Below are 27,650 nucleotides of genomic sequence, written 5' to 3' on the forward strand. Positions count from 1 at the left end.
AAGTAGAAAGATTAAGATTCAAGTTATTGAAGAGTAGAGAGACTTCATGCATATAACTGTGATATTAAACCTCCAATAAAATTTTAAAGTGGTAAACACTTTTTAGACTTGAACTTGTTATCAAAACTTAGTACTTTCTTTTTGCACTTTTAGCATCCATTATTGTCATGTTCACTGATCAAATCGAGTCCAGATCCGATTCTAAAAAAAAAATTAGACTCAAATCTGAACTTGATTCCATCTATCCAAATAGTTCTTTGTATTGTCTAAAAAATAATTTTTTAACTAATATTTATATTTTATAATAAAATTTAAATAAAAATAATTTTAAAATTATTTAATTATAATTTGAAAAAAATCAAGTCAAATTAAACAAGGTTGATCTAAAGTAAACCGAAACAGACGAATGACTCAACCTATGAACAAATCTATTGCCATGAAAATTTAAGCTGTTTGTTTTGGGTTTTATTTAACCAGGGGCGTTTCTAGGGGTTTGGTAGGGGACCCAGCGTCCCCTAAAATAGAAAAATTTTCAGTTATGCACTTTAAAATTTTTATAATTTTAAATTAATAAAGGTAAAATTACACTTTAGCCCCCTAAAAATGATAAAAATTTAATTTAATCATTTAAAAATATATAATATAGACTATCTCAATGATAAAATTATATTTTTACTATAATAAAAATTACAATTTAATTTCGATCTACTACAAATTTTTTTTTAACTCCACCCCTACATTTAACACAAACAATCAAGTACCCTTCGAAGCAAATTGCATGGAAAAAATAAACTTTACCCAAAGTAAAGCGAGAGGGGAAGGCGACCAATCCCACGAGGAAGTCTAATGCCATGGAAAAACGAGTCGTTTGTGTTGGGGTCTCGGTGGTTTAGCGTAAACAATTATTACCCTTTGAAACTGCACGAGTTCAACTTCTCGCTCTCCTACTTGCCTTTGATCACGGAATCACCATGAATTTCTCTATTTACGTTTCTTTAAACTATAACTCACCCTTACCCCCTTTTTTCATCTAAATTCAGTCCAATTTATTTCTTAAATAAAACAACAAACTTTTTTGTGTATTTCATTTTTATTTTTAAAAAATTAGGTAAATTTCTTCAAATTTTAATGTCAAGATTTGTAATTATCCGTCCATGAAAAATAAAACAAAATAAAAGACAGCTATATTGAAAGCACGCAATGAAGCATGTTATGTATGACAGAAGGTTAAGAAAGAGAACAAATCAAGGGTCATGAGATTGCCTAGGGACACTCACAGTCACGTTTAAGCGCCAAATGACAAATTGATCAATCCTTGGACCATGATTTTTTATTTCAATCATTGTGAGTGCTTGTTTAAAATTTTTTTTATAAAACTATAATTTTAGTATTTTATTAATTTTTAAAACACCAAAACATGATTAGCTCAAAAATGAGTCTTGAAAATTTTTAAGAATTAAACTGTGACCCGAGTCATGAACAACTCTACCTACAATGTAGCTGAGACATTTTTAGTTTTTTCAATATTAATAGTATGTCAAATTTGAAAATATTGTTAGTTGCAGGTTATGTATAATGATAAAATTATTTCATTCTACAGTTAAAGTTATGCAGAAGTCTAATCATATTCAACTAATAATCTTAAATTTAAAAAATTCATCAACAACAATCAATAATATTATTAATTTGTATTTATCAATAACCATTATAAGTTTAAAGATAAAATTAAATCAAAGTTTAAATTCAGATACTAAAATCATAATTAAATTATCCCCCCCCAAAAAAGGTTATTGTCTGGCTCTCTTGGCAATGTTCTTTTATAGTGACAGGAATAATGGAAGGATCCTAATGTACACATTCTCATGCTGATTCCACTAATGAATGTGACCTCCATTTTCCTTTATCATCATCATCATCGTTTTACCCTACCTATAGTTGGCATCTCTTGGAAGCTTCACTTTCCTCCTCATTTACGTTAAAAAAAAAAAAGCATGCTTCAACCTGTCCTATACATATATATATGAGTTCATATATAGTTGAAGATACAACACTTTGCTTCAGCCTGAAGGATAATACCTCCTATGGCTCCTTCATCATCAACCCTTTGTTTTCTGTTTTTGTTGGGGATATTCAGTTTTACTTTTACGTCGTCGTTCACCGAGATCGGGGCTCGAGTCGAGGGTTCGGGTAGGATTAGAAGGAGGACTCTGATGGATAATGGGCTTGGTTTAACTCCACAAATGGGGTATGGATGTGATTATATGATGCCCTATTCTTATCCTTTTTCTCCTAATCTCATTTTGTTTATAAGTTCAAAAGTATAGTGAATGGTATTTTAATATGAGCAGGTGGAACAGTTGGAATCATTTCCATTGCGATATTAACGAGACATTGATCAAAGAAACTGGTATTTAGACTTTCATAATATACTTTTCTTTATTATATATTTTGTTGATTCCTTTATTCATTTTAAGTTATGATTACTTTAGGTTATTTATTAATATCATTCTGGGTTTGAGTCGTTGTTGTGCCGATAATTATGAAATAATGAAATTTCCTTTGCTCTATGTTGCAGCTGATGCAATGGTCTCAACTGGTCTAAGTGCCGTTGGCTACATCTATATAAATTTAGGTGATAAATCGAATCCAAAATTTGATACCAACAAAAATCTTTTATTAACACAATACTGAATTAGTTGACAACATTATGTTTCTTTTCCTCTCAAAATAACATTAGATATTGCTTCACAACATTGGTTTCAATTAGTTTCTTATTGAACCGATTTGCTTGCTCAACTTAATCAGATGATTGTTGGGGAGAACTCAACAGAGATTCTCAGGTGCCATGTTCTTAACTCTGGGGCTCTTTTGATTCTTAAAAACAAATAAAAAGCTGTGCAGTGACTAAAATGTAATTTTATTTTTCCATCAGGGAAATTTGGTTCCTAAAGCTTCAACATTTCCCTCTGGCATCAAGGCTCTTGCAGATTATGTTCATAGCAAAGGGCTTAAGCTTGGGATTTACTCAGATGCAGGGTAAATCCTTTTTCATAAATTGAAATGGTTTACTTCTGATTTTAGTCCCTCTATTATGCTAAAATTTGAAATTTAATCCTTCTAATCCAACCTAATTTAGTGAGGTTATTTTTAAAAGTACATCCAATTTAGTAACAGAAGTAATTACTGTGGCTAAAGTAAAGACATGAATTTTGTTATTGTTATTTAGTCACATAATAAATTCACATGTCAGTCTAATGTTTAAAGCTTAAAAACAATTTTATGCAATCACTTTAATGATAGCAATTAAAGGTGCTATCAATTTGAATTTACTAATAATTAAGAATAAGGAGATCAAATTATATTTATTCCAAATTAAAGGAGGATTTTAAATCTAAATTTCAGCATAGTAGAAAAACTAAAATCAAAGGATGAAAGGTTAGACTTTCATACACGAGGGTGACTTTTTTAATGAATTATTTGCATTTTCAGGACTCAAACTTGTAGCAAGACCATGCCTGGGTCCCTAGGACATGAAGGACAAGATGCAAAAACCTTTGCCTTATGGGTATACATGATTTTGTTTGCCTTATCTTGTCATATTTATGTTATTTTTCGTATTATGATTACGTTTATATAAATATGCTAATAATTTATTTTAGGGTGAATTGCATCAAACATCCTCAAGTTATGACTTAGATTTTATAATAAGTCTTCAAACTTTAAAATGTCCTAATTAAGTCCTAGAAGTATAAGTACTATATTAATATGGTTCTTCCATTAGCTTAACAGTTTGGATATTAATGGCAGCTTAGATATGGCCTGAAACATATTTAAAAGTATATGTGTCTATTACATAGACAATTTATTAAAAATTTATGTTAAATTTTTTTTTAACATGGTAGATCAAAGATGTGAGTGTGATAGATATACATATATTTAAAAAATGGTCTATACTACATCATATTCAACCTAGTGTTTAACGTCCATGATAATGACTAGGTTAACTTAATAATACCATACTCAAGGGCAAAGGGAGGGAGCAAGTAGCACCCCTCCTTTTCGTATTTTCTTGGAACTTTTCAATATATATGTATTTTTGCATATGTACATTTATTTTGGCCCATAAAAGATATATATATATATTAGCATTGTTCTTAACTTTTAGAACTTGATCAAAATATTTCGAATTTTGAATGGCTAATTTAAAAAATTGTCATAATCTTTTATTTTATATAAAAAATTTTAGATTCATATATTAAAAAAAAAGTTGCTTTTTATGCATCAACTTTATTGATGGTGGTGATAGGGAGTGGATTACTTGAAATATGACAACTGTGAAGATACTGGTGGCTTAAGCCCAAAGGAAAGGTAATTTTGCATTATCTAAATGATGAAGCCAGGCTTTATCCATTTGTGCCCATCATTATTTTAGAAATTAGTCCAACTTTAGTCATCTTATTTTTCCGATTTAAAAATATAAGTTCAATTATTAACACCGTTAAATTTGTTTTATCAAATTTAAATTTATTATAATGTTAGCAATTGCATTTAAATTTTAAAATCTGAAAAATAAAAAGACTAAATTTCAAATGTAAGAAAAGTATAAAAAATTTAAAAAATATTTCAACTTTATTATTATTTTATTATGATACGTTTGGTGGATGGGTAGGTACCCAAAGATGAGCGAAGCATTACTTAACTCAGGGAGACCCATATTTTTCTCTTTATGTGAATGGTTAGTGATGAATGAATAATATATTTTCTTAAGCAAATCAATGGTTAATGCCTAATTAAAATTTCTAATATTTATTATTATTAATTATTATTTAAAAAACACAGGGGACAAGAGGATCCTGCAACATGGGCACCAAGTATAGGGAATAGTTGGAGAACAACTGGAGACATTGAAGATAACTGGGACAGGTATACACCTATGCATTAATTGCCTTATTTTAAATATTTTGGCTCAAATTATAGTTTTCATCCCTATACTTAATGAACTTGGAGGTTTTATAGTTGGAGAACCCCCTAGTGTCACGGGGCTAGACCTTTCGTCTCGCAATCCGTGCGGCCTTAGACGATCTGTTCGTCCAAACTCGCCCAAGTCAGCCTTAACTCAAGTGAGGGTTCTTTTAGAACTCCTCCAAGGCACCAAATTGAAGAGCGGAAGCAATTTATGCCAAAAGAAGAACAACAAAGAACAACAGAAAGAACGCTCGCAAAGTGTTTGAGTAAATGCTCTCTATTTCTCTTATTCACAAAGAATAATGAAACAATGAATGGAGTGAGTACAACTGAGGGGGAGGCTCTCTATTTATAGTTTAGCTCCCCCAAAACCGACGGTCAAGATACATTTACATCGACGGATGAGATTAACCATATCCCTTAATTTTAGGGATTTACAAGATATGTCTTATCAAATCTAATCTAATCTTTACAAGATATGATTCCCTCTATCTTCTAATATTAGTTACCATATTAGCCTAAGTTTCCATCTCTTCATTATCGGGCCAACTAGGCTTCAATCTAATAGGCTTGTCCATTGGATGCATTTGGTGCGATGGTCACGGGCTTTGAACTTCGGCCCGTGACATTCTGCCCTACCCATTCTCGCAACGTCCTCGTTGCGACTTTCGAATGGCACTGACTGGATTCGCCTCGGTCTCGTCTCAACGCCTTAGCCTTCCCCTTCCTTTGGGACTTTTGCCTCAGCTTACGTCGCTTCTTAACTCGAACCGTCCTACTCATTTGTACATCTCGATGACAAGAAGTTATGTCACTCTCTTGTCCACATTCTAACTTGACTCGAATAGAATCCTCTTGATTCACCACACTTGGCTTTGCTTTGTCCACAGTCTCTTGGCCTCTTTGCTCAAGAACTTCGAAAGGGCCCCTACGTTCTTGCCAAGTTAACAAGCTAGAATGCAAAAAACTATCACAGTGTTCGAAATGTACCTTTGCATTTACTCTGGTCAACTGTCCCACATGCATCACTTCTTTTTCCTTGAAGTCCGATGCACCACCCACCTCTCCTATAGGTGGAAGCCTTGTCGATGACTCGGCCAACTCCGACGCTTCACTCAACTTGAGCCTCATTGGTCTCAGCTTCACTGTTTTCATCGCAACTCTTTCCTCTAATTCCGATGACAAACTCACCTCTTCCTTGAGTGGAAGCCCCTCCGATGACTCACCAAGCTCAGACGTTGCCTTTCTTTTAACTCCGACTTGCTTTGGACAGTTCCGCAACTCATGCGAACCACGCCACAAGAAGCACTTTACTCACTTCTTTTTGCTCCTCTTTGCCCTCTTGGCTTCGGCTTTTCCCTTGCTCGAATCAAGCTTCTTAGGCTCCTTGTCTGCTCCATCGTTCCCCTCGATGACAGACTTCCTCAAACACTTCTGCAACCTATGCGGACCATGACACAAGAAGCACTCCACTGGCTTCTTATCGCTTTCGGCCTCCTTAGCTTCAACACCCCTTACGCTCGAACCAAGTACCAAGGCCTTACCCACCGGCTTCTCCTTAAGCGTGGATTTCCTCGGACATTTCTTCAACATGTGTAGACCGTCGCAAAGAAAGCATTTCAGCTTGTCCTTTTTCCTCTTGGGTTTCTTCTTCCCAACTCGTGGTTTCCCATTACCACCATTGTCGCTGTTGCCATTGCCATCAACAATATCTTCCTTGTGATCCATTTCACATACGCCCCTTTCCTCAGACTTGGAAGACCCAAGCTCGTCTTTCCCTAGACCAAGCTTGACCACAGACTCAACTACGTCATGGCTTCCGACAGCTTTTGGACACCTCTTTGTTCCACCTCCTGTCTGACCCACGACTTCAATCCATTCTGAAAAGCAAACAATGCCTCTCTTTTGGTCACCTCTGAAACTTGGAGCATGAGTTCCTTGAACTCTCGAACATACTCCCCCACTGTGTCCCATTGTGTTATCCCTTGCAACTTTACCCGAGCTTCTTCCTCGGTAAATTCTGGGTAAAACTATCCCTTCAATTCACATTGGAACTCTTGCCACGTCTCAATCTCACATTGCCTTTTATCTGTGGTCCTACCTAGCCACCATAAAAGCGCAATGTCAATAAGAAACATTAAAACAGTGTTTACCTTAACTGCATCATCCATGATGCCTTTGGCACGGAAGTAGTTTTCCATCATCCGCAAGAAATTGTCCACATCGCATGCAGACCTTGTCCCCACAAAATCTTTCGGCTTCGGGACATCCTCGTTACTGAGTGCTGCATTTGCCACTCCATTCTCCACAACTGCTCGACACAGGGCCAGCTCTCCCTCGAGCTCCTCTATTCTTGTGCTCAAAGCCCTCATCGTGGGCATTGTTTCCTCCTTCAAAGCCATTATCATGGCCTCGAGAGCACCATTCCTTTCCGACAGCTTAACCTTGTGTGAATTAAACAACTCGTTTACCTTATCCATGGTGGAATCAAGAGACATCTTTACATAGTCTCTGAACTGCTCCTTCCAATTTGCTATGTGATCCTTGACCCCATCGAGTGCCTCCTTTACATCCTCCATGGATCCCTCGAGTTTACCCACACGTTCCTCTACTGCCGATAATGTCTCTCTCAAATACTTCCTCGTCCACCTTTGTTCGAACTTTTCTCTCGACGTCCTAACAGTGCTTTTGAACCAACAACTCAGATATTACTTGGTTCAAACCTTGCTCGGATACCACTTGTCACGGGGCTAGACCTTTCGTCTCATAATCCGTGCGGCCTTAGGAGATTCGTTCGTCCAAACTCGCCCAAGTCAGCTTTAACTCAAGTGAGGGTTCTTTTAGAACTTCTCCAAGGCACCAAATTGAAGAGCGGAAGTGATTTATGCAAAAGAAGAACAACAAAGAACAACAGAAAGAACGTTCACAAAGTGTTTGAGTAAATGCTCTCTATTTCTCTTATTCACAAAGAATAATGAAACAATGAATGGAGTGAGTACAACTGAAGGAGAGGCTCTCTATTTATAGTTGAGCTCCCCCAAAACCGAAGGTCAAGATACATTTAAATCAACGGATGAGATTAACCATATCCTTTAATTTTAGGGATTTACAAGATATGCCTTATCAAATCTAATCTAATCTTTACAAGATATGATTCCCTCTATCTTCTAAGATTAGTTACCATATTAGCCTAAGTTGCCATCCCTTCATTATCGGGCCAACCAGGCTTCAATCTGACAGGCTTATCCAATAGCTCTTTGAATCGGGCCAGTTCTTGTGGGCCAAATGATCCACATCTGAGCAATAAACCTCCATTGGATGCATTTGGTGTGATGGTCACGGGCTTTGAACTTCGGCCCGTGACACTAGAGTCTTGTAGCCACAATGAATCCTAAGTTTTTAGGGGTTTACTTAATTCTTTTTTAAATTAAAGGTTTAATTAAAATTTCAAAAAAAAAGGTTTAATTTAAAATTTTCAAAATTTGAGGGGATTAATGTAAATTTTTAAAAAGTTTGCGGAAGGTCTAATTAAAATTTTTAAAACTTTTGGAAGGCCTAATTAGAATTCTAAAAAATTTAAGGTGCCTAATTAAATTCTTTTAAAAATTTAAAGGGTATAAATTAAAGTTTAATTTCTAATATTGTTTTCTCCATCCAAAATACTCAAATTTGAGACTTTACTTAAGAGATATCGAACTCTTTATCACGCTAACATAGTTAAAAAATTGCATTAATTGTACAATTATCAAAATATGTCAAATTATAGGAGCTAAAATTTCAAATTAAATATGATATAGGGATGAAAATAGTAATTTGGCCAGCATTTTGCTCAATTTTTATTTTTATTTTTGGATTTTTGTCTATGTTATTCATATTCAAGTATGTGAGGCCTTCAATATGAAACTGTTTAGGTCAAGAAGAAGATTTAATTTTAACATTTTAAGTAGTATGTCTAAATCTCAAAGTTTAACAAAGTATAAGGACTAATCACATATTTTTTACCATTTACTTATTTCTCAAAAGATAATATCTCATAACTACTATAACTGTGCCTTAGTATGACGGGAATAGCGGATCAAAATGACCAGTGGGCTTCGTATGCTAAACCGGGAGCTTGGAATGGTATGAATTTGCATGTGATAGACTTATGCTCTCAATCCTTATACTATTTGCATATTTACAATTTAAGCCCTCAAGTTTTAATCATTTTCTCTTTTAATTTAAAAATTAAAGTCCATTTTGATGCATCTTTTTAATTGGATTATGTGGCAGTTTTAAAAAAAATAAATTTGCTTTGTAGCCAACTTAAAAAGGGAAAACAAACATTAACACGATCAAAAGGTAACAATTAAAGTGAGATCTGGTGTAATAATGTTTGACATGGATTTTTTTATTAAAAAGACACTTATCCCATTCTTATAATCCGGTTTAAGGTTTTTGTTTGTTTGTTTTGTAACCGATATGATGGGTGGAACATGGATTCATCCAACGGTTGCAAAAGTCTCATTATCACCTTTTCATTCTAGGCCATAAATTGCAATGGATCTCACCGGAAAAAAATTCTACCGTAGTTGCCACCCAACCAAAGAAAAAAAAAGGTGTTGATTTTCACTTTCTACGTCTTTGAAAGTGAATTTATTTACTTACACACATGTAATATTGGTCACATGAGCAATTTTTTTTTAATCTGCCATGTTCAATTTTAAATCAAAAAATAAAGAGACTAAAATTTGAAAGCATACTTAAATCATTACATACAAATAAAAGGTAAAATAATAGTGTTTTATTTGAAAAACTGATTGAAATTAGAATGATGTGAATCAGATCCCGACATGCTGGAAGTAGGCAACGGAGGCATGACAACGGAAGAATATCGGTGCCATTTCAGCATATGGGCATTAGCTAAAGTACGTTTCATTTTACTGTTTACAATTAATAAAAATTATGAAAATAATTGATTATTTAAACTTTAACGGATTTATACCACTTAATTCGTATCAAACTCATAAATATCTCAAATTAAGTTTTTAGAATTACTTAGTGCTTCACACTTCCTTTTTGTCTACACTATTTTGTAGGCTCCGTTGTTGATTGGCTGTGATGTGAGGTCTATGGATAATGTGACATTTGAATTGGTAGCCAATAAAGAGGTTATTGATGTCAATCAAGGTAATTTTTTTTTTAATTGCTGTGAAGTTTAGAATTTTTTTTTAGATTGGGATTAGAGGGGTTCATAGATAGGATCAGATTGAGTTTAAATCGGGTTTATTCATTATATTAATATCATGTATAATTGTCTAAATTTGACTTGATTCTAAATATGTGTATTAAATTTTACACAAATTCACTCAGATTTATAAATGATTAATCTAAATTTATTTAAGTAGATACATATTTTTAAAATTTTAAAAAATATAATTACTATTGTTTAATATTTGATATTAATATATATCTTTTATTACTATTGAATTTTTTTTCTTTTATTAAATCTAAAATTCACAATTTAATATATTTTTAAATATGTACATTATAATTAAATTATTTAATATATAAAATAAAATAGAAATCATAAACTTGAAAATGTGCTAATTCGAGTCAAGTTTAGTCTTTGATTATTGAAACTTAATTTTAGCTCAAATTTTAAATGGGTTTAAATTTTTTTTCTAAACCAAACCTAATATTTTTTTTATTTGACTCTCTAAAAAATTAACGATAGCAGTTGAACAACTCTATTTGAGACCTTCCGATGTACAATCATTTATGTTGGACTTTGATTAATTTTGAAACCAGGTCAAATTAAAATCTTAATGAGATATAAAACTTTTTTTTGAAAGACTTAAAATTAAATTTTTATTTAAGAAATATTGAATTCCGATTAAATAAGGGTCAATATTGAAGAACTAATTCCACATTTTGAAATAAACTAAAAAGCAAACACTTCAAGTTTTTGACCAAAATCTTTGTACTTTCTAGATAAACTTGGTGTTCAAGGTAAAAAGGTGAAGAAAGAAGGGGATCTTGAGGTAAGTTTCATTCTCATTTTTAAATTCATGTTTTTGGTCTAACTATGGATTTAATCATTTAATCATGTTGATATTTATAATTTAATCTTCCTAATTTAATTAGACATAATTTAGTTTATTTTATTTATATCATATTAAGGGAGAATATTTGATGTATTGTCAATGCATAAGTCCTATTTATCATTGGTGAATAATAGCATGATACATCATCATTAAATAAAATAGAACATAGCGAAGAACTTATAAATAAATATTAGTAACTTCATTTAAACATAATTAAACAATAATTAATTATAAATAAATTCTAAAACCCAAAACCCTTAAACTTAATATCATAAATTCGAGAGTTATTAATATTTATGTATAATAGTTACGTTTGATGTTTAATTATATTTAAATAAAATTATTAGTACTTATTTACAAGTCCTTTATATTTTTTGTTTAATTTAATGATGATTTGTCATGTTATTATTTATTGACGATGCATGAGACTTATGCACTGGCAGTATATCAAATGTTATTCTTAATATTAATGGTAAGTTCAAATTTGATAACATTGCTAATTGTTGTTGTCAAAATAATAACACTGATTTCTTTCACTGTCATTTGATCACACAGTTAAAGTTACATGAAAATTTAATTAGTCGTGTTTAAGTAATAAAAGCTACATATGTGAACTAAAAATGCTTAAACTTGTTTAAAATTTTTACATTAATAAAATAAAATACAAAAATATATCAAATTAGAAGAATTAAATCTCAGATTTTTTCTTCAACAAAATTTGAATAAACTTTGTGTTGATTTTGTTTCTGACCTAACAATTCCTATGGGAAATGATTTTCCAACATCAAATTGAAAAATCCAGGTCTGGGCAGGCCCATTGGCTAACAATATGGTAGCTGTGGTGTTATGGAACAGAGGATCTTCCTCAGCAAACATCACAGCTTATTGGTCCGATATAGGCCTTAAGCCATCAACGGTTGTCGATTCTCGAGACTTGTGGGCGGTGAGCTTCCCCATCGCTATCATTTTACAACTTTTCATTTAGCCTTTTATATTCTTAATCATAATCAACCTAGTGTGTTGTGTCATATTTATATTCCCAAGGTATTATTTTTTTAAGTTTCGATTTTGATGGGCGTTGCGATTATCTACTGTTAGTGTATAAATAACAGTGACAGTAAAATTAAATATTGTAATGTGAGATAAAAAATAAATTAAACGTACCGCATCACACCCTATAACTTATCCAAACCTACCCTTAATAATTGTATTAAAGAGTGTTACATTTTTTAAATTTCATCATTGGCTCTAAGGACAACCTTACAACACCCCCACTAAAAAAAATTCATACATTGAACAACACTGTCCACGACTTTTAAAATATAGAGGTTATCTAGGCATATTAATATCACTTAAATTAGTTTTTTTTTAATCTTTACATTATGAGTTTGATGATTGGATGGTTAAATTTTTTCATTTATAATGTGTTAGAGTATCATGCTAATAATGTGAATATATTATCTTTTTTTAGTGTCATTGTATTGAAAAGTAAGACATTATTAAGATTATATCTTCGATTCTAAAGAAAGTTTAGAAACTATCTTGACGCCACTAAAAAATGGTCACATCGTTTTAAATAGATTAATCCACAATTTCTAGGATATAGAGATCATGTGAGCAAGCATAGTTTCAGGGTTTGAATCACCCTCTATACACTCTCCCTTTTAGTGTCATTCAGATGAGTTTTTAGACTCTCTTTAAACCGGATAAAACCTTAAAAAAGTGGGATTTATATGGTGTTGGGCATCAATAATACTGGATTTATCTATTAGATTACTGTTTTGAAATGAACAGCATTCGACGGAGACGGGTGTTGAAGATGAGATATCAGCGGAAGTGGATTCTCATGCATGCAAAATGTACACTTTGAAACCACATACAAATAGAGATCGGAGTTGAACAAATAGATATTTTGGTGAAAAGCGAGTTCAATTATAGCAGGCATAAGCAGCAGGACATGTTGAGAGACCATGCATGTTCTTATGTATTGTGTGATATTTTCAATGGAAAAAGAAATAATTTTTTTTTAGACTTTTTAGTATTCGATGCTCATATTAAATCTTGACTAAATTCAAGATTGAGTCAAAGTTGAATATCTAAACAGAGCCAAAGCTCACTTAATTGTAATTTTTTTCATCCACAAAACTTAAACTCTAGAAATTCTTTAAAAGACACGAGAATCACGTATTAAAAAAAATTCATTCAATTTTTGTATTTATGTTGAATTTTTTCCCTTATCCTTTTAAAAGAAACCATACATAATAAAAAATGGTTAATTTTATTTTTAGGCACAATGATTTATTTCGTCCTCTATTTTTTTTAAAAATATTTTATCTTTTTATTTAAAATGTCACTTCTTTTAGCATTTAAATTTGTGTTATTTATCAAATCATCCTCAAAATAGATGAAAAAATTAACATCTATTAACTTTGCTGATGTAGTATACATATGGATTGCCGTGTTAGCAATTACTTATTTTTAAATATAAAAATTTTAAAAAGTATAAAATTTATTTTTAAAAAAATTTAAAAAGTATTAAAAAAATACAAACTTTATATACTTTTTAATTTTAAAAAATTAATTAATTGCTAATGTGACATACACATCAACTTCCATGAGGATACCACATCAGCAAAATTAATATAAGTTAATTTTTTCATTTACTTTAGGATAATTTGACAAATAATACAAGTTTAAGAGTTAAAAAAGACAAAAAATTAAATAAAAAATTAAAATAAATTTTCTAAAAAATTAAAGTACCAAATAAATTATTATACTTTATTTTTATTTCGAAATAAATTCGAATCTTATTTTAAATTTTGGAATCTTAATTGGACCTCGAAAAAAAAAACTTAAATCCACATGATTCAGAATAGCAATTAAATATATATTGTAGAAACAAAAAGATTCCGTATTTTCTTGTTTCATCCATTTTGGCCACCATGACCTTAAATTAAATTTTTTTATAATAATTGTTTAAGTTTTAAAAAATAGAAATAAATGTCGATTGATTTTTATTTTGATTAATATGGGTATTATTGTAAATTTAAGAAAAAAATAAATACTATCAGAACCTGTAATGAGATAGTTAAAAAAGATAAAATAAAATTTTCTCTCATTTGAATTTCTTCGAAGAAATAAAAAAAGAGAAGTCAAAATTGGCTGCGTTGGGAAGACTTGCAAATGCAGCATTTCTTCTCAATTTTCTTTACTGCTCCAACTAACAAAAATGCAATGTAATTTATTGTTATTAGGGTTAATTGCATTATATACCCTCAAACTATGATTAAGATTTTAAATTATTCTCAAACTTCAAGCCATTGTAATTAAAATTTTAAAGTATTAATATCAATATCGATCAAGTTCTTCTGTCAACGTAGATATTAATTTGTTGTTATCAGTACCTCTCTCAATAAAAATCTCACCACCCTTACCTCGTTGTATCATGATATTACCGACTATGACCTCACCAAAAGCAACACTTTGACAACTAATAGTAAATGTTGGATCTTTCCTTGCATGTACTATACATGGGACTTCGCCTAGTCCATGTATATTTCATAATTGCCTATCTAGAGGGTTATTGTGCTCCTTAAATGGTCGACACAATGAGAGCCGTGCTATACACATGTAAGATCTAAGGTTGAATGAGGGCCACCTTCACTTATAAATATTCTTCTTCCTTCTTTACACACACACATATAGAGAAACACCTCTTTCCTTCTCCAGCTACTCTCAGCACTCAACTATTGTGTGAACAACCAACTCTGATGCCTACATGTCTTACCTATTAAGACTTGTATATTAAATATCAGCTCAAATATGAGGTAGTACATATTTAAAATAACGTGGATTATATCGTAAACACATATAATTATTATTTGAAAAATTTAAAGATTAGGTGTTTCTATAAAATTACAAATTTAATCACAAAAAGATTATAATTGTTTACTAATGCTTTGGTTATTTATTAAATATTTTAAAGATTAAGAATGAGAATGTTTAGCACAAGTATGATATTTTATAATAAAAAATAATGGAGCAATCATATAGTAGTTGAATAAAATATGCAAAAGAAAGTGAAAATGGTAGGTTCTCATATTTGACCAAAGATAAATTAAAATAAAAATAAGAAGAGCCCAAAAGGCAAAGGTGCTTTCTTCAATTTTAAGTTACAATCAACGAATCCGCTTTATCCAAACCTAACTCTTTCCGGCAGGAATCTCGATTCGCCGCCGTAACCGCCGCCGCCCCCGCTTCCTCCTTCCTTTTCAGGTGGGTTTCAATAGTTCCGATTCCCATTTCACTCTCCAAATTATTCTCAAATTTCGATTAAACCCAGTTTATTTTTAAACTAAAATTTGAAATTCACGAGCTGATCTGTCAGATTAATCCTACGAATCGCTCTGTTGGACACACCACTGACCGTAATTCGAGCTCCCATCGTCATCATAAGGATTAAGAAGAAAAAAAAAGATTATTTTATGTATGTTTCCATATATTTATTTCTACTCCGTGGTTGTGGAATTTGTTGGTGACAATCACGGAGCCGAAGCGCCTTAAAACGGATATGCAGAGCGGTGGGAACTTGTCGAGGAGTAGTAACAGTCCATCAGTGAGAGTGCCGTCGTTGTCGCCGCCACCGCAGTCTCAGCAGTCGTCGAGGCGGCTCAGCTTGTGCTCGCAAATAGCTACTCATTCCTCCCCGATTGTGTTCCCGGAGAAACGTACTAAGAAGCCCAAAGCTTTCTCAAAACGCAGCGAAGCCTCTATCGCGGACGATCAAACTGGTAATAAATCTAAAAGGGAAGAGCATCGAATCGATATTGGTGGAGGGGATGAAAAATCTGATTTGCTTGGTTATGTAGTTTACTCAGGGAAGCTCATTTTAGATAAGAGAAAGAATGTCCCAGATGATAATAATAATTCCACCGTAGAGAAGGATTCTTCTAATGATACAGCTAACGAGCAAGCTGTTGCTGCTAAACTGACTAGCAAGGCATTGGTTTGGGGTTCACATGTATTGTCTCTTGATGACGTTGTCTCGGTAAATATTTCATCTCTGCAATAGATCATTCCAATGAATAAGGTTTAATTTTGGGTTTTTGTTTGCAATCATCCTATTCAGTTTCTTTTATCTTGATAGGTATCCTACAATGTTGGTGTTAGACATTTCACCGTGCATTCTTACCCTCTTAAAAAGGGTGCTTGTGGCTTTTCGGCTTTTATTAAACCAAAGAGAAGCCAAAAGGATTTTCGATTCTTGGCTTCTAGTGTAGAAGAGGCGGTTCAATGGGTTGGTGGGTTTGCAGACCTGCAGTGTTATATCAATTGTTTGCCTCACCCTTTAGTTTCTTCGAAGAAGCAAGCTTCTTCTGAATTGTTTCCGATGGATACTCCACCTGAGCTCGTGTTCAGATGCAAGAATCCTCCAAAAATGCTTGTGATATTGAATCCAAGGTCAGGTCGGGGTCGTTCTAGTAAAGTTTTCCATGGAATTGTCGAGCCAATATTTAAGGTATGTTCTGTATCTTTTATCTTACCAGTTTATATAGATTTTTCTGATTTTCCATGTTATTTATGGATTTGAAACTTTGGAATCACTATTCAGTTGTCCTTGATCATAATTGCTGTTGCTAGTCTGTAGTTCTCTTCCTGTCCACCTTATCCACCCATAAGATGAATAAAATCCATAATATAATTTTCTCTTAGATGAACTTGCATTGATGTGTCAATGCATCTTATGATTGTGTATGCTCTTATTATTAGTTTCTCGGATAATTATCTTTTCTTTGTTTTTTTAAAAAATAATACAAGAAATACCAAAATAGTATATTTTGTCAATTATTTACTAAATATCACGAAATGAATAGTGCAACATTTTCTCTGACACTAAATCACCATACTGAAAGGTGATTTAACCCTCTCTTTTTCCAATAATGCTGGTAAAAAAAAAAGAGAATGGTGTAGGGAGGGACTGGAAGCCGAGTGAGGCATGCACTGGCCAGTCTAATTGGTGCCAGGGAGGGGTCATTTTGTGCCTGTGAGGGGCAGAGAATCTCTGCTGCCTCGGGGGCTAAATCGACTACCCTTTCCTGGCTCCCTTTTTGACCGGCATTATTGGGAAAAAAAAGAGGCTAAATCGCCTTCTGGTATGGTGATTTAGTGTCAGAAAAATGTTGCACTATTCATTTTGTATTATTTTGGTACATAATCAACTATTATAGTAACTTTTTTTATGTATTATTTACCAAAAAATCCTTTTCTTTTGTGGCGCGCTCTATTCATTTTTCTATAAATTCTTGCTTCTTTCTTTAGTTCTACGTCTATTTTCTTTTCTCCTGTTATTCTTATAGTCAAGAAGAAACACAGACTTTAGGCTGTATTGATTTTTCTTGTTGTAAATGCAAACCGTAACAGCTTGCTGGATTTAAATTGGAGGTAGTCAAAACAACATCTGCAGGCCATGCTAAAAAGCTGGCATCTACTGTTGATATCAGCACATGCCCTGATGGTAGTACTGCTTCAAAATTTAACTACTTATTCTAGCTTTGTTTATGTTTTTGATGATTGTTATCATCATCTTACCTGTTAATATGAATTTAGATCATTTTACTTACTTTCAGGAATTATATGCGTGGGTGGTGATGGGATTATCAATGAGGTTAGCCATTTCAACTTTAGTTAAATTCTGATTCATGTTTCATATTTATTTATTTTTCTAGATAACCTGTTGGTCAATTTTCAAGAGTGTAAGCAGAAATTAGGGGCCCGATATTGTTTGAGGTGCAAGAAAAGCACTTGCTGGAGCAAAATGGTGCATAAAATATTGAACATTAATAAATTTAAATGATTGTTCTGTGTCTAATAAATTTCTTAATCTATTTCTAAGATTAATCGCCTTAAGCATCATCATCAAATGAAAACTCCATGTTTCCTTCACTTTTAATGCTCTCCTGAATGATAACCATCTGCATCCTGCTCCTTCTCATTGTCATCTTCCTCTTCAGAAGTTTATATGAACTTAAAACCTTTGAACTGTATCTCGCTTGCGTTCTAGTATATTTCTTTCCAATACCTGCAGTACTTGCTACCATCTGATTTTTTATCTCCATTATAGGGACGGGTGAGTATTTTTTTGATATTGGAATCATTGTATTGAGTATAAAGCTCCAATATTCTTTGGGTGTTTAGTTTTATTAGGTTCTCTGCTGATGTTTCTGTTTTTATCATTTAATTAGTTACTTTATCTTGGTAAATGTGTAGGTTCTAAATGGTCTGCTTAGTAGAGACAATCAGAAAGAAGGAATTTCTATACCTATTGGAATTATACCGGCAGGTTCTGATAATTCATTGATTTGGACTGTTCTTGGAGTTAGAGATCCAGTCTCCGCAGCGATTTCTATTGTGAAGGTAATGCTGCTTGGCATTCAAGATGAGATTTGCTTTGTGTGCTGATTATTCTGTCACTCCCTTTATAGATTGATTTGTAGTGTTTTTCAAAACCATATTGATCCATGTGTCTGAAATTGGTTAAAAACACCTTGATGGACCCTAACGCATTGTGAATACCATGATTTTCTTCTTATAGATGTATCAAGTTCCTACTTTCCTTCCTGTTGCCTACAATTGAGCTCTTGTTGGTTTCAGGGTGGTCTAACTGCTACGGATGTTTTTGCTGTTGAGTGGATTCAGACTGGTCTTATTCACTTTGGGATGACAGTCTCCTATTATGGTTTTGTCAGTGATGGTATGTATTGGTAATATGACGATATATCCTTGTTAACAAAATAGAAATCGGTTGGTTTCGATATCCAGTCAACCTCTGTTCTCTTGAAATGCGTTCAAGATGCTTCAATGTAACATATCTTGGCATCATGCGTTCAAAGATGCCTGAATTTAGAGTGTGAGTTACACCTACTGACTATGAATTTCCTTTTAGAACGTTTTGAGCATTCATCCTCATATATGTTGCACTCATGTAACCTTTTAGAAGAGTGTCTGATGTCCCTTTTTGTCTTTTTTGCATTCCATGGGTTCAGGAAAAAGTTATTTCTGTACCTCATCCTTGGCTGTTTTCCCGTTGTCATACCATAAGTTTGTGCCTATAATTGAAATTACGTCAGAACTACTTCTAGACTAGCCATCTTTACTGCTTTTGTTTGAATCTTTTGGCTGTAAGTTGCCTAAGGCACATTAGATTCAGGAAAGGCATATATAGTGTTTGAATGAAGAAAATCTTTTATGAGTGTATGTATGGTGTTGCATAGAGTAACTCCTCCGTATTTTATTATCTTCTAGTGTGGGAATGATGAACTGTATGTTTGTATCTTTTTCTCATGTCTTGCAGTCTTAGAACTATCTGAGAAATATCAGAAACGATTTGGTCCACTGCGATATTTTGTTGCTGGCTTCCTAAAGTTTTTGTGTTTGCCAAAATACCACTATGAAGTGGAGTACCTTCCAGCAGCCAAAGAGGATCGAGAAGGTAAAATCTCAACTGATAGGGAGGTAGTTGACATGTCAGACCTGTACACCGACGTTATGAGAAGGTCAAACGCAGATGGCATTCCTAGAGCCTCTAGTTTATCTAGTATTGATTCAATAATGACTCCTAGCCGAGCATCTGTAGGTGAGATGGACACTTGTAGTAGCACTCATGCCAGCACAGAACCATCTGAATATGTGCGTGGCCTTGATCCTAAGGCTAAACGGTTGTCGTTTGGGAGAAACAATGTAACAGCCGAGCCTGAAGTTATTCACCCTCAGTTACCACCCTCAACAACTCCAAACTGGCGTAGGACCAGATCAAAATCTAGGACAGATAAAGGATGGAGTGGATCGACTGGAGCACATGATCCTTCTAGATGTTCTTGGGGTAATGCTGCAACAAATGATAGAGAGGATATATCTTCGACATTGTCTGATCCAGGTCCAATTTGGGATGCTGAACCAAAATGGGACACTGAAGCTAATTGGGATGTGGAGAATCCAATCGAGTTACCAGCGCCACGAAATGATCTCGAGTCAGGAGCAAAGAAGGAAGCCGCCCCAAGAGTCGAAGATGAATGGATTGTAACTAAGGGGCCATTTCTCGGCATCCTTGTGTGCAACCATGCATGTAGAACCGTGCAGAGTTCTCAGGTGGTGGCTCCAAGAGCTGAACCCGATGACAACACCATGGATATGCTCTTAGTTCACGGGAGTGGGCGACTCCGGTTGATGAGATTTTTTGTGCTACTACAGATGGGTAAACACCTTTCACTGCCATATGTTGAATATGTCAAGGTATGAGCAAAAAATTTCCTTTACTCCATGAACAATCTTATATTCCGAATACAGCAACTTGATCATTGCACCCATAAGAGTCCATCCAAGTTCAAGATTGTTGTTACAATTGTTGGTGCAACTGGACCAGGTGCTTTGATGAAATAACCATTACTGGTTTGAACATATGTTTTGCAGTTAGTGCTCTTACATAGGGATAGTTACAACATGATATTTAATGGGTGTTTTATATGCACAAATATCTACATCTGATTTAAACCATGTAACTATAGCTTCCATTAAAAATGGCAGGTAAAATCTGTCAAAATTAAGGCTGGGAAATGCACGCATAACGGTTGTGGCATTGACGGTGAGTATTTCCCCCTCAATGGAGAAGTAGTGTCATCGTTGCTTCCGGAACAGTGCAGACTAATTGGTCACTTCCGTGGCCATCATGATGTCTGATGAAGAGATTTTTTATTTATTTGAAATGTTCTTGTCATATCTAGAATGCAAAAGGCTCCCTACAAGACTCACGGCTCTGTGAGTATGCGGAGTATGCTTAAGACATATTTTGTCTGAATATTATATTATATCACATGTGAAACCCCTCCCATTTGTGCCATTAAACATGCAATGAGGGTTTCTGTAAATTTTTATTTTTGCTGGGTTTTTGTGTATCTGTTGCTTTGTTTAACTCCGTGGTCTTGTTTCTTTCTGTGTGGGCTTCTCAATGTATGGAAAATTCATTTCTTGTTTTTCAGTACCTTCTGCTTTGCTTATATACATACATATTGCTTTGTTAACTTTTAGTCTGGGTAACGGCAGGGGAAGTTCTACTCGATTAATTTGATTTATTTTATTTCAAACAAAACAAAACAATAAATAATTCAAATTAAAAATAATTCCAACTCAGAAAATTTGATTGACAAATTTGAATGTTTCATTTTGGATTAAAAAAATTAGACATAAGTTGGCATTTTTTTTTTGTGAATTATAATAACAGGACAAAGTTCAAACAATAAATGTGATTAGTACGACTCAAACTCAAGTTACATTTGAGGTGATGAACACCTTAAACTATTAAATCATCACATGAGTTCATAAAAGTTATCATTAAGTAAAACCATTTTTATCTAATCTTATCTTTTAAAGCATGTGAGAACAAAATCTTTTATTATACTATTAAACAATTTATTAAAAATGTTAATAGGTTGAGATTTTGTTATGCATTTTTACTTAAGTAGTATTTAAAAAAAAATAAAAATATAGATAAACAAGACATGGCAAAATTTCAATATCGTGAGTTTATTGCTTTTTTTTTTTGTTATATGTAACTATATAAGAAAACAATGCAATTATCCGTCTTTTCAATGTAGGTATTGACTCATTTTTCTTAATTTATTATTTATTTTTATTATAAAAATTACAAAGAAATTATATAATTTTACAGAAGTGCAATATGATGATATTCGTTATATTTTAAAAATTTATAGTGAAATGTTGTATTGGTTGAAAGAAAGTTTCGATTTGATATAAAAGAGAAAGTTGCAAACATTGGGATTCATGATAAAAGATGATTGCATGAACCGAAATAAGCTTGAAGTTCAAAGTTAACTCCATATTACATGCATACTACTAATGTATACGTTACTATATGGGGATGTATATTGCTACAAAAAAGGCCTCGGTTTGATAATAAGAAAGAGTTGCAAGTGTAAAAGATTCGGAATAGAAGATGACTGCATTAATTGGGATAAACTTTGGGCTCAAAGTTACCTACATATTACATGCATTCTACTAACGTATGCATCAAGAAATAGATTTCTTGAGTTATAAACTAGTGGGACTATGTATTTGGGTGAACTAAATTTATATCTCATTCTGGATATGGAACAATCTTGAATAAACTCCATCACTTGTTGATATCAGTGTTAAGTGTGAACCAGTCTCCACAATCTCACATTTATCCATCACAAGAATCACATCTGAGTTCACAACTATGGATAACCTATGTGCAACTATGATCTGTGTGGGATTTGAAATGAACTTACCACAATTACCCTTTCTTCGATCTATCGATTCCAGGGCATTTACTACAGTTCTTTCAGACTCTGTGTCGATTGCACTCGTCGCTTCATCGAGAAGCAAGATTCTAGGCCTCTTTAGTAAGGTTCTAGCAATGGCTACCCTTTGCTTTTGACCACCTGAAAGTTGACACCCTTTGTCCCCAACTAGTGTGTTGTATCCATCAGGCAAGTTGCTTATGAACTCATGTATGTTTGCTTCTGTTGATACCTCCACAATTTCAGCCTCGGAAGCTTGTTTGGCCCCGTAGCAGATGTTGTCTCTTAGTGTGGAGCTGAAAAGAAGTGCCTTTTGTTGCACCAATCCAATTTGTTTCCTTAATGTTTTTAGATTGTATTCCTTTATATTCGTTTCATCAATGAGGACCCTTCCTTGGTTTGGATCATAGAACCTTAACAAAATGGCTAGCACAGATGACTTGCCAGCTCCACTTGGTCCAACAAGTGCTACTTTAGTCCCTGGTTCAATTTGTAAACTGAATTTGTTAAGAACAGTTACCTCTGGCCTTGACAGATAGTTAAATTTGACGTTTTGGAATTCAATTTTCCCTTTGATCATCTTCAGCTTTGTATCTTGTGGTGCATCTGGTTCAATTTCGGTTTTTCGGTCAAGGGTTTTGAATGCAGGAGTTAGGACATTGATTATGGAAATGACGGTGGGGATCAACATCCATAGTTCTGTGATTGAAGGTACAGTGAGAGAGAAAATCTGGTAAGATCCTATACCGTCTTCGAACCGTGATTGGTGTTTACTAACCAAAATCGTTGTATACCATAAAGCAACAGCATGAGCAATGTTCCATAGACAAAGGGAAAAGCCTTAAATGATATCATATTTGATACTTTCTTTCTTGCTTCTTTTCATTGGTTCTTCTAGAGACATCCTGGCTTTCTCTAGTATGTGTTCTTCATGGCAAAATAAGGCAATAGTTCGTATATTGGCAGCAAACTCAGAACCAAGGGCAACAACTTCACGGTGGGTAGCAGTAGAGTCACCTGCAAACCCTTTGGCAGATTTGGCCTGAATGAGTCCACCAATGAAGTGGCAAGGCATCATTGCCTAAGCTACCAGCGCCATTCTCCAATTAACAATCATGCTAACAACTGTTGCAATCAATATCGAGCAAATGCATTAGACAATAACCGACATACGATCGAAAATTATGGTTTTGACCATGGAAATTCATTGATGACCCTTGAAGTAAGTGAACCAACATTGTTCTTAGGTTTCTCGAACCATGCTAATTCGTTTCGTAGTATGCCTGCCCGATTTTAATGCAACAGATGTTAGTATGTGGGATGATAGTGAAGTTTTTTTCGATATTGTTGATGACATAATTAGTACCTAAATATAAAGCTTTTCTGATACTTCCCATGGCCTTTTCACCAACCACTCCATAGAAGTAATGCTGCAGGGTATGCATGAATAAAGCAAGCAATCCTATTAGAGAAAAGGCAATCGAATACCTTTCGACTAGCTACTTTGCATCTTTGTTGTAGTATGCTAATTCGGCTATTATGATGAAGAATCCGAAAACAAGCTTCGAAACACCAGCAAAAGCTGCTGCTATGGAACCGGTTGCGATCTTTGCAAGCTCTCTTTTACCTAAGCCAAACCAGATTCTGAAGAATGTATTTGTTTTTATTCTCATTTTCTTTTCCTTAGAAGAATATTCACTATGATTTTCCTTGTGATATCGTGTTTCCTCTTCCTTGATGTCTAGTGGTGAAAATTGCTTATTGGTAGTAAGAAATTATTTAGTGAATTCAGTAGCCCTGTGTCATGTTCCACACATTTCAAGCAACTTGATAATTATACAAAGACCTATTAGATTTTACTTATAACGATTTGGACTTTGAACCTACCTTGACTCACGAATTTGCCCAATGTTCTGAATGCTGAACAAATTCTTATAGAACTTGCTAGAGTCTAACAAGCTGCGGTGTGTTCTAGTTTCTGTTACTTGTCCATTCTCCACAACTGCAATGATATCAGCATTGATAATGGTTGACATCCTATGTGCAATCAGGATAACAGTCCTCCCTTGCATAGCCTTCTCCAAGGCATCTTAAACCAGTTTCTCCAACTCAGAATCGAGTGGACTTGTTGCCTCATCGAGTAAAAGAATAGGAGGGTTCTTTAGAATAGCTTTTGCTATTGCAATTCGCTAGTTCTGTCCCCCGGATAACTGGACTCCTCTTTGGCCTTCCGGTATGGATTTTACATCACAACATAGGGCCTGAAACATTGTAAAGTAGTGAAAATAGAGGCTAGATGGATAACCTCAGTTGAATATTGATTCAAAAGTTGAGTGACAAACATATGTGCATTCGCCATTATTGCCGCATCCCAGACTTGTTGATCGCTTGCATCCATGTTTCCTACTTTGATATTATCCTTGATGGTACCAGCAAAGGGTGATGGTTCTTGGGATACTACTCCAATATTCTTCCGAATGAACTTCAAATCGAGATCCTTGATGTTATAATTGTCGATGAGGATCTCCCCTACAATGTGTAAGCACATTTCATTAGATCGAAACTATGCTTGCATGAAAACTTCAGACATTTGCATAAAGAACATTGCACTACCTTTGTAGGGATCTTAGAACCTTTCAACTAAGGAGAAAATAGTACTATTTCCACAACCACTATTGCCTACTAATGCAACCATCTTTTCTGCCGAAATTGACAGTGAAAATCCTTCAAGGATCAGTTTTTCTGGCCTAGAAGGGTAAGCAAAGTATACATCTTGTATTTTGATATTGCCATCGATCTTCTTAACTTTCTTCTTCCCCTTTGAACCATAACTTATAGCCGATTTTCTTCAGATTACCTTAAAAACCTCATACCCTGCAGCCTTTGCTTGATTGAATATTTGTATGTCTGGTGCAGCAAAAGTAAGTGATCTGCAAGTTTAATGAAGTTGGTATTACATATATATACATATATTGAGAAATAGCTTTGTTCAGAGTCTTTTCTTACACGAAACTGAAGAGAATGCTCATCACCGCGGCAATTACATCACCTCCTTTGGCTTTCCTAGAAGTGACAACAATGGAACCAATCCATATGATCAAAGCCCAAGCACAAAAGGTCACAGATTGTAACATACCAGTTCCAACTCCTTTTATCAATGCTTCACCTTTGCTTAATGAAAATTGCTTCTCCAAGATCTCAGAGAATGATTTGATCATGGAATTCTCTCCGAGAAATGCAAATACTATTTTTATTTGAGAAATAGTCTATGGCACATAAACATTGCATGTTAGTAACAGAGCAAGTAATCATCTTAGCGGTTAAGCTCAAATGCGTGGAACGAGAATGTTTTACCTATTCCACCATCGGTGTAGCTTCCGATATGTAAATTGTCTTAGTAGCTGAAATCTCATTCATTTTCTTAGTGTAGGTAGCCCTAGTCACGAGAATCGTAAGGGCCACCACTAAGATAAGAAGAGACACTTCCCAACAGCATATGACAACAATAAAAATTCCAGAAAATAATGTTGCAAAGCTTGAAAGGAAATGGCCCATCTGAGAGTCAAAAGTGCTCGTAGCTTGAAAATAAAAATTCCAACATACATACATACATACATACATACATACATACATACATACATATATACATACATACATAATTTATCTAATCTACCTTATCTCCTATTGCATCTTGTATGATACTCATATGATAACTTATTGCACTAATAATTTTCCCACTTGTTATTTTCATATCAAACGCTCCGATCTCCTGGCTGAGCATTGCTTTGAAAAATGCTAACCGTAATCGGGCCATTTGTCTTTCACTTGCATACATCCATCATCCAATCTCTACAAAAAAAGCTCAAAAATCAAGGATAAAGCAGTAGAAAGGAGTTATAGGGAGTCCAAGTACCATACAAAGGGAATAACATGTATATATGTATGTATGCATATGACTAAGATGAGGGAAGATACCTAGTACACCAGAAGAGAATGTAGCAAAAGCTATGTACCATACAAAGGGAACAACCTACAAAAAAAATTATACAAATAAAGTGTGTTCTTTTTTTCAAAACTTTAAGCTAGTTTCATGAAGTTTGTGGATGTATATACATACTTTCTTGAGTGCTTTAACCATGGCATCAATGTCAACAGTGTTATCCACAAAGGCATTAAGAGCTTTTCCAAGCAACAGATACCCCACTGGTTGAGCCATGCCATGGATTATGGAGCCAAAGGTCCCTAATGCCATTATAGTCCAATCAAGTGTATCTGCATAGCTGAAAAGCATATAAAATGGTAAAGCTTCATTAACAGTCTCTACATTTACTTCCTTTGTCTCCTCTTGTACATGCATGAGTTCATGGTATTTGGGAGCCATTGGCACATACGTATGACAGGTGTTGAATCTTATAAGATATTATTTGAACTCTATCTCAATGATTAGATTTAAATACTAACAGTTGTTAATGATATAATGTATTAAAGAATATATGGTGGATATGCTATTAAATATAAAAGTGTGAGTTGTGTTTATTATTGGAATAATCCCATATTTATGTTGTTTTGCATGACATGGCTGTATGAAGCATAAAAATACATTTAAGATTCCTAATGCAATTCTAGGTAGACCCATAAGTGATTGGAAAATATTGAAGTAAACAAAAGGGAATATTAATATACGAATATTGGGATTAGTTGACTTGGTAAGAAGCTAATAATCGAAGGCGGTAGGCAGCAGCCTTCATTTTCATCCATGCTACACTTTGTTAAAAAGAAAACGGATCCAAATAACAGAAATAAAAAATAATGATTGAGCCGAGTATGAAAAATTGTTACGAGATGGTCAACCATGCATTCGCAAGCACATATGGTGAACGACACAAATGGTGAACAGTCCAAGTGCGAAGTCACATGGTGGACTGTCCATATGTGAACTGTCATGCGGAGAGTTCTTAGACGACAGGCTTAGAGGATTGTCTAAGCACATCGGTGAACTGTCTAAATGCAAGCATATTTGCGGACAGTCAAAGTGCAAGCTGTTCAACGATAAGGTGAACTATAGGATGATGTGCTAGCTGGCTTCTTAGAGTAGAAAACCAATGTTTTTAGTTTAACATTTTCTTCAATTCTTTTGTTAAGATACTTAGTTAGGTACAAACTAAGTTGGTAATGACTTCATGTGTTTAGGTGCTGATTTCAATAATCACTTTGTGTACAAATTAAGTTTTCCTATTTTCAAGATGTTAGTTGGATTATTTAAGTT

General features: G+C 33.9%; 2 protein-coding genes and 1 pseudogene across 2 annotated transcripts; 2 read left to right on the forward strand and 1 right to left on the reverse strand.

The window, feature by feature from the left end:
• Positions 1-1,855: 1,855 nt before the first annotated feature.
• Positions 1,856-13,080, forward strand: LOC107918279 (alpha-galactosidase). The gene is made up of 15 exons (XM_016847801.2): positions 1,856-2,245; positions 2,349-2,407; positions 2,576-2,632; positions 2,806-2,840; positions 2,933-3,036; positions 3,490-3,565; positions 4,307-4,368; positions 4,670-4,735; positions 4,840-4,923; positions 9,023-9,087; positions 9,790-9,872; positions 10,044-10,134; positions 10,939-10,988; positions 11,854-11,994; positions 12,846-13,080. Exons 1-15 carry the CDS (start codon positions 2,082-2,084, stop codon positions 12,948-12,950), a joined length of 1,242 nt encoding a protein of 413 aa, XP_016703290.1. The 5' UTR covers positions 1,856-2,081; the 3' UTR covers positions 12,951-13,080.
• A 2,062-nt stretch (positions 13,081-15,142) lies between these two features.
• On the forward strand, positions 15,143-21,081 carry LOC107920043 (sphingoid long-chain bases kinase 1). Its single transcript, XM_041110183.1, has 9 exons — positions 15,143-15,326; positions 15,439-16,098; positions 16,198-16,569; positions 17,472-17,565; positions 17,678-17,715; positions 18,318-18,464; positions 18,702-18,801; positions 19,402-20,339; positions 20,631-21,081. The coding sequence occupies exons 2-9, from the start codon at positions 15,622-15,624 to the stop codon at positions 20,781-20,783; spliced, it is 2,319 nt and encodes a 772-aa protein (XP_040966117.1). The 5' UTR covers positions 15,143-15,326; positions 15,439-15,621; the 3' UTR covers positions 20,784-21,081.
• A 1,109-nt stretch (positions 21,082-22,190) lies between these two features.
• On the reverse strand, positions 22,191-26,765 carry LOC107919413 (ABC transporter B family member 14-like; annotated as a pseudogene).
• Positions 26,766-27,650: the final 885 nt, after the last annotated feature.

Source organism: Gossypium hirsutum, chromosome D13 (genome assembly GCF_007990345.1).
Source record: "Gossypium hirsutum isolate 1008001.06 chromosome D13, Gossypium_hirsutum_v2.1, whole genome shotgun sequence".
NCBI lineage: Eukaryota > Viridiplantae > Streptophyta > Magnoliopsida > Malvales > Malvaceae > Gossypium > Gossypium hirsutum.

Coding starts and splice junctions, on each gene's coding strand:
- LOC107918279 (XM_016847801.2), top strand. CDS start 2,082: ATGGCTCCTTCATCATCAACCCTTTGTTTTCTGTTTTTGTTGGGGATA. Junction 3,566..4,306: donor CAAAAACCTTTGCCTTATGG/GTATACATGATT, acceptor TGGTGGTGATAG/GGAGTGGATTACTTGAAATA. Junction 4,369..4,669: donor GGCTTAAGCCCAAAGGAAAG/GTAATTTTGCAT, acceptor GTGGATGGGTAG/GTACCCAAAGATGAGCGAAG.
- LOC107920043 (XM_041110183.1), top strand. CDS start 15,622: ATGCAGAGCGGTGGGAACTTGTCGAGGAGTAGTAACAGTCCATCAGTG. Junction 16,099..16,197: donor CTCTTGATGACGTTGTCTCG/GTAAATATTTCA, acceptor TTATCTTGATAG/GTATCCTACAATGTTGGTGT. Junction 16,570..17,471: donor TTGTCGAGCCAATATTTAAG/GTATGTTCTGTA, acceptor AAACCGTAACAG/CTTGCTGGATTTAAATTGGA.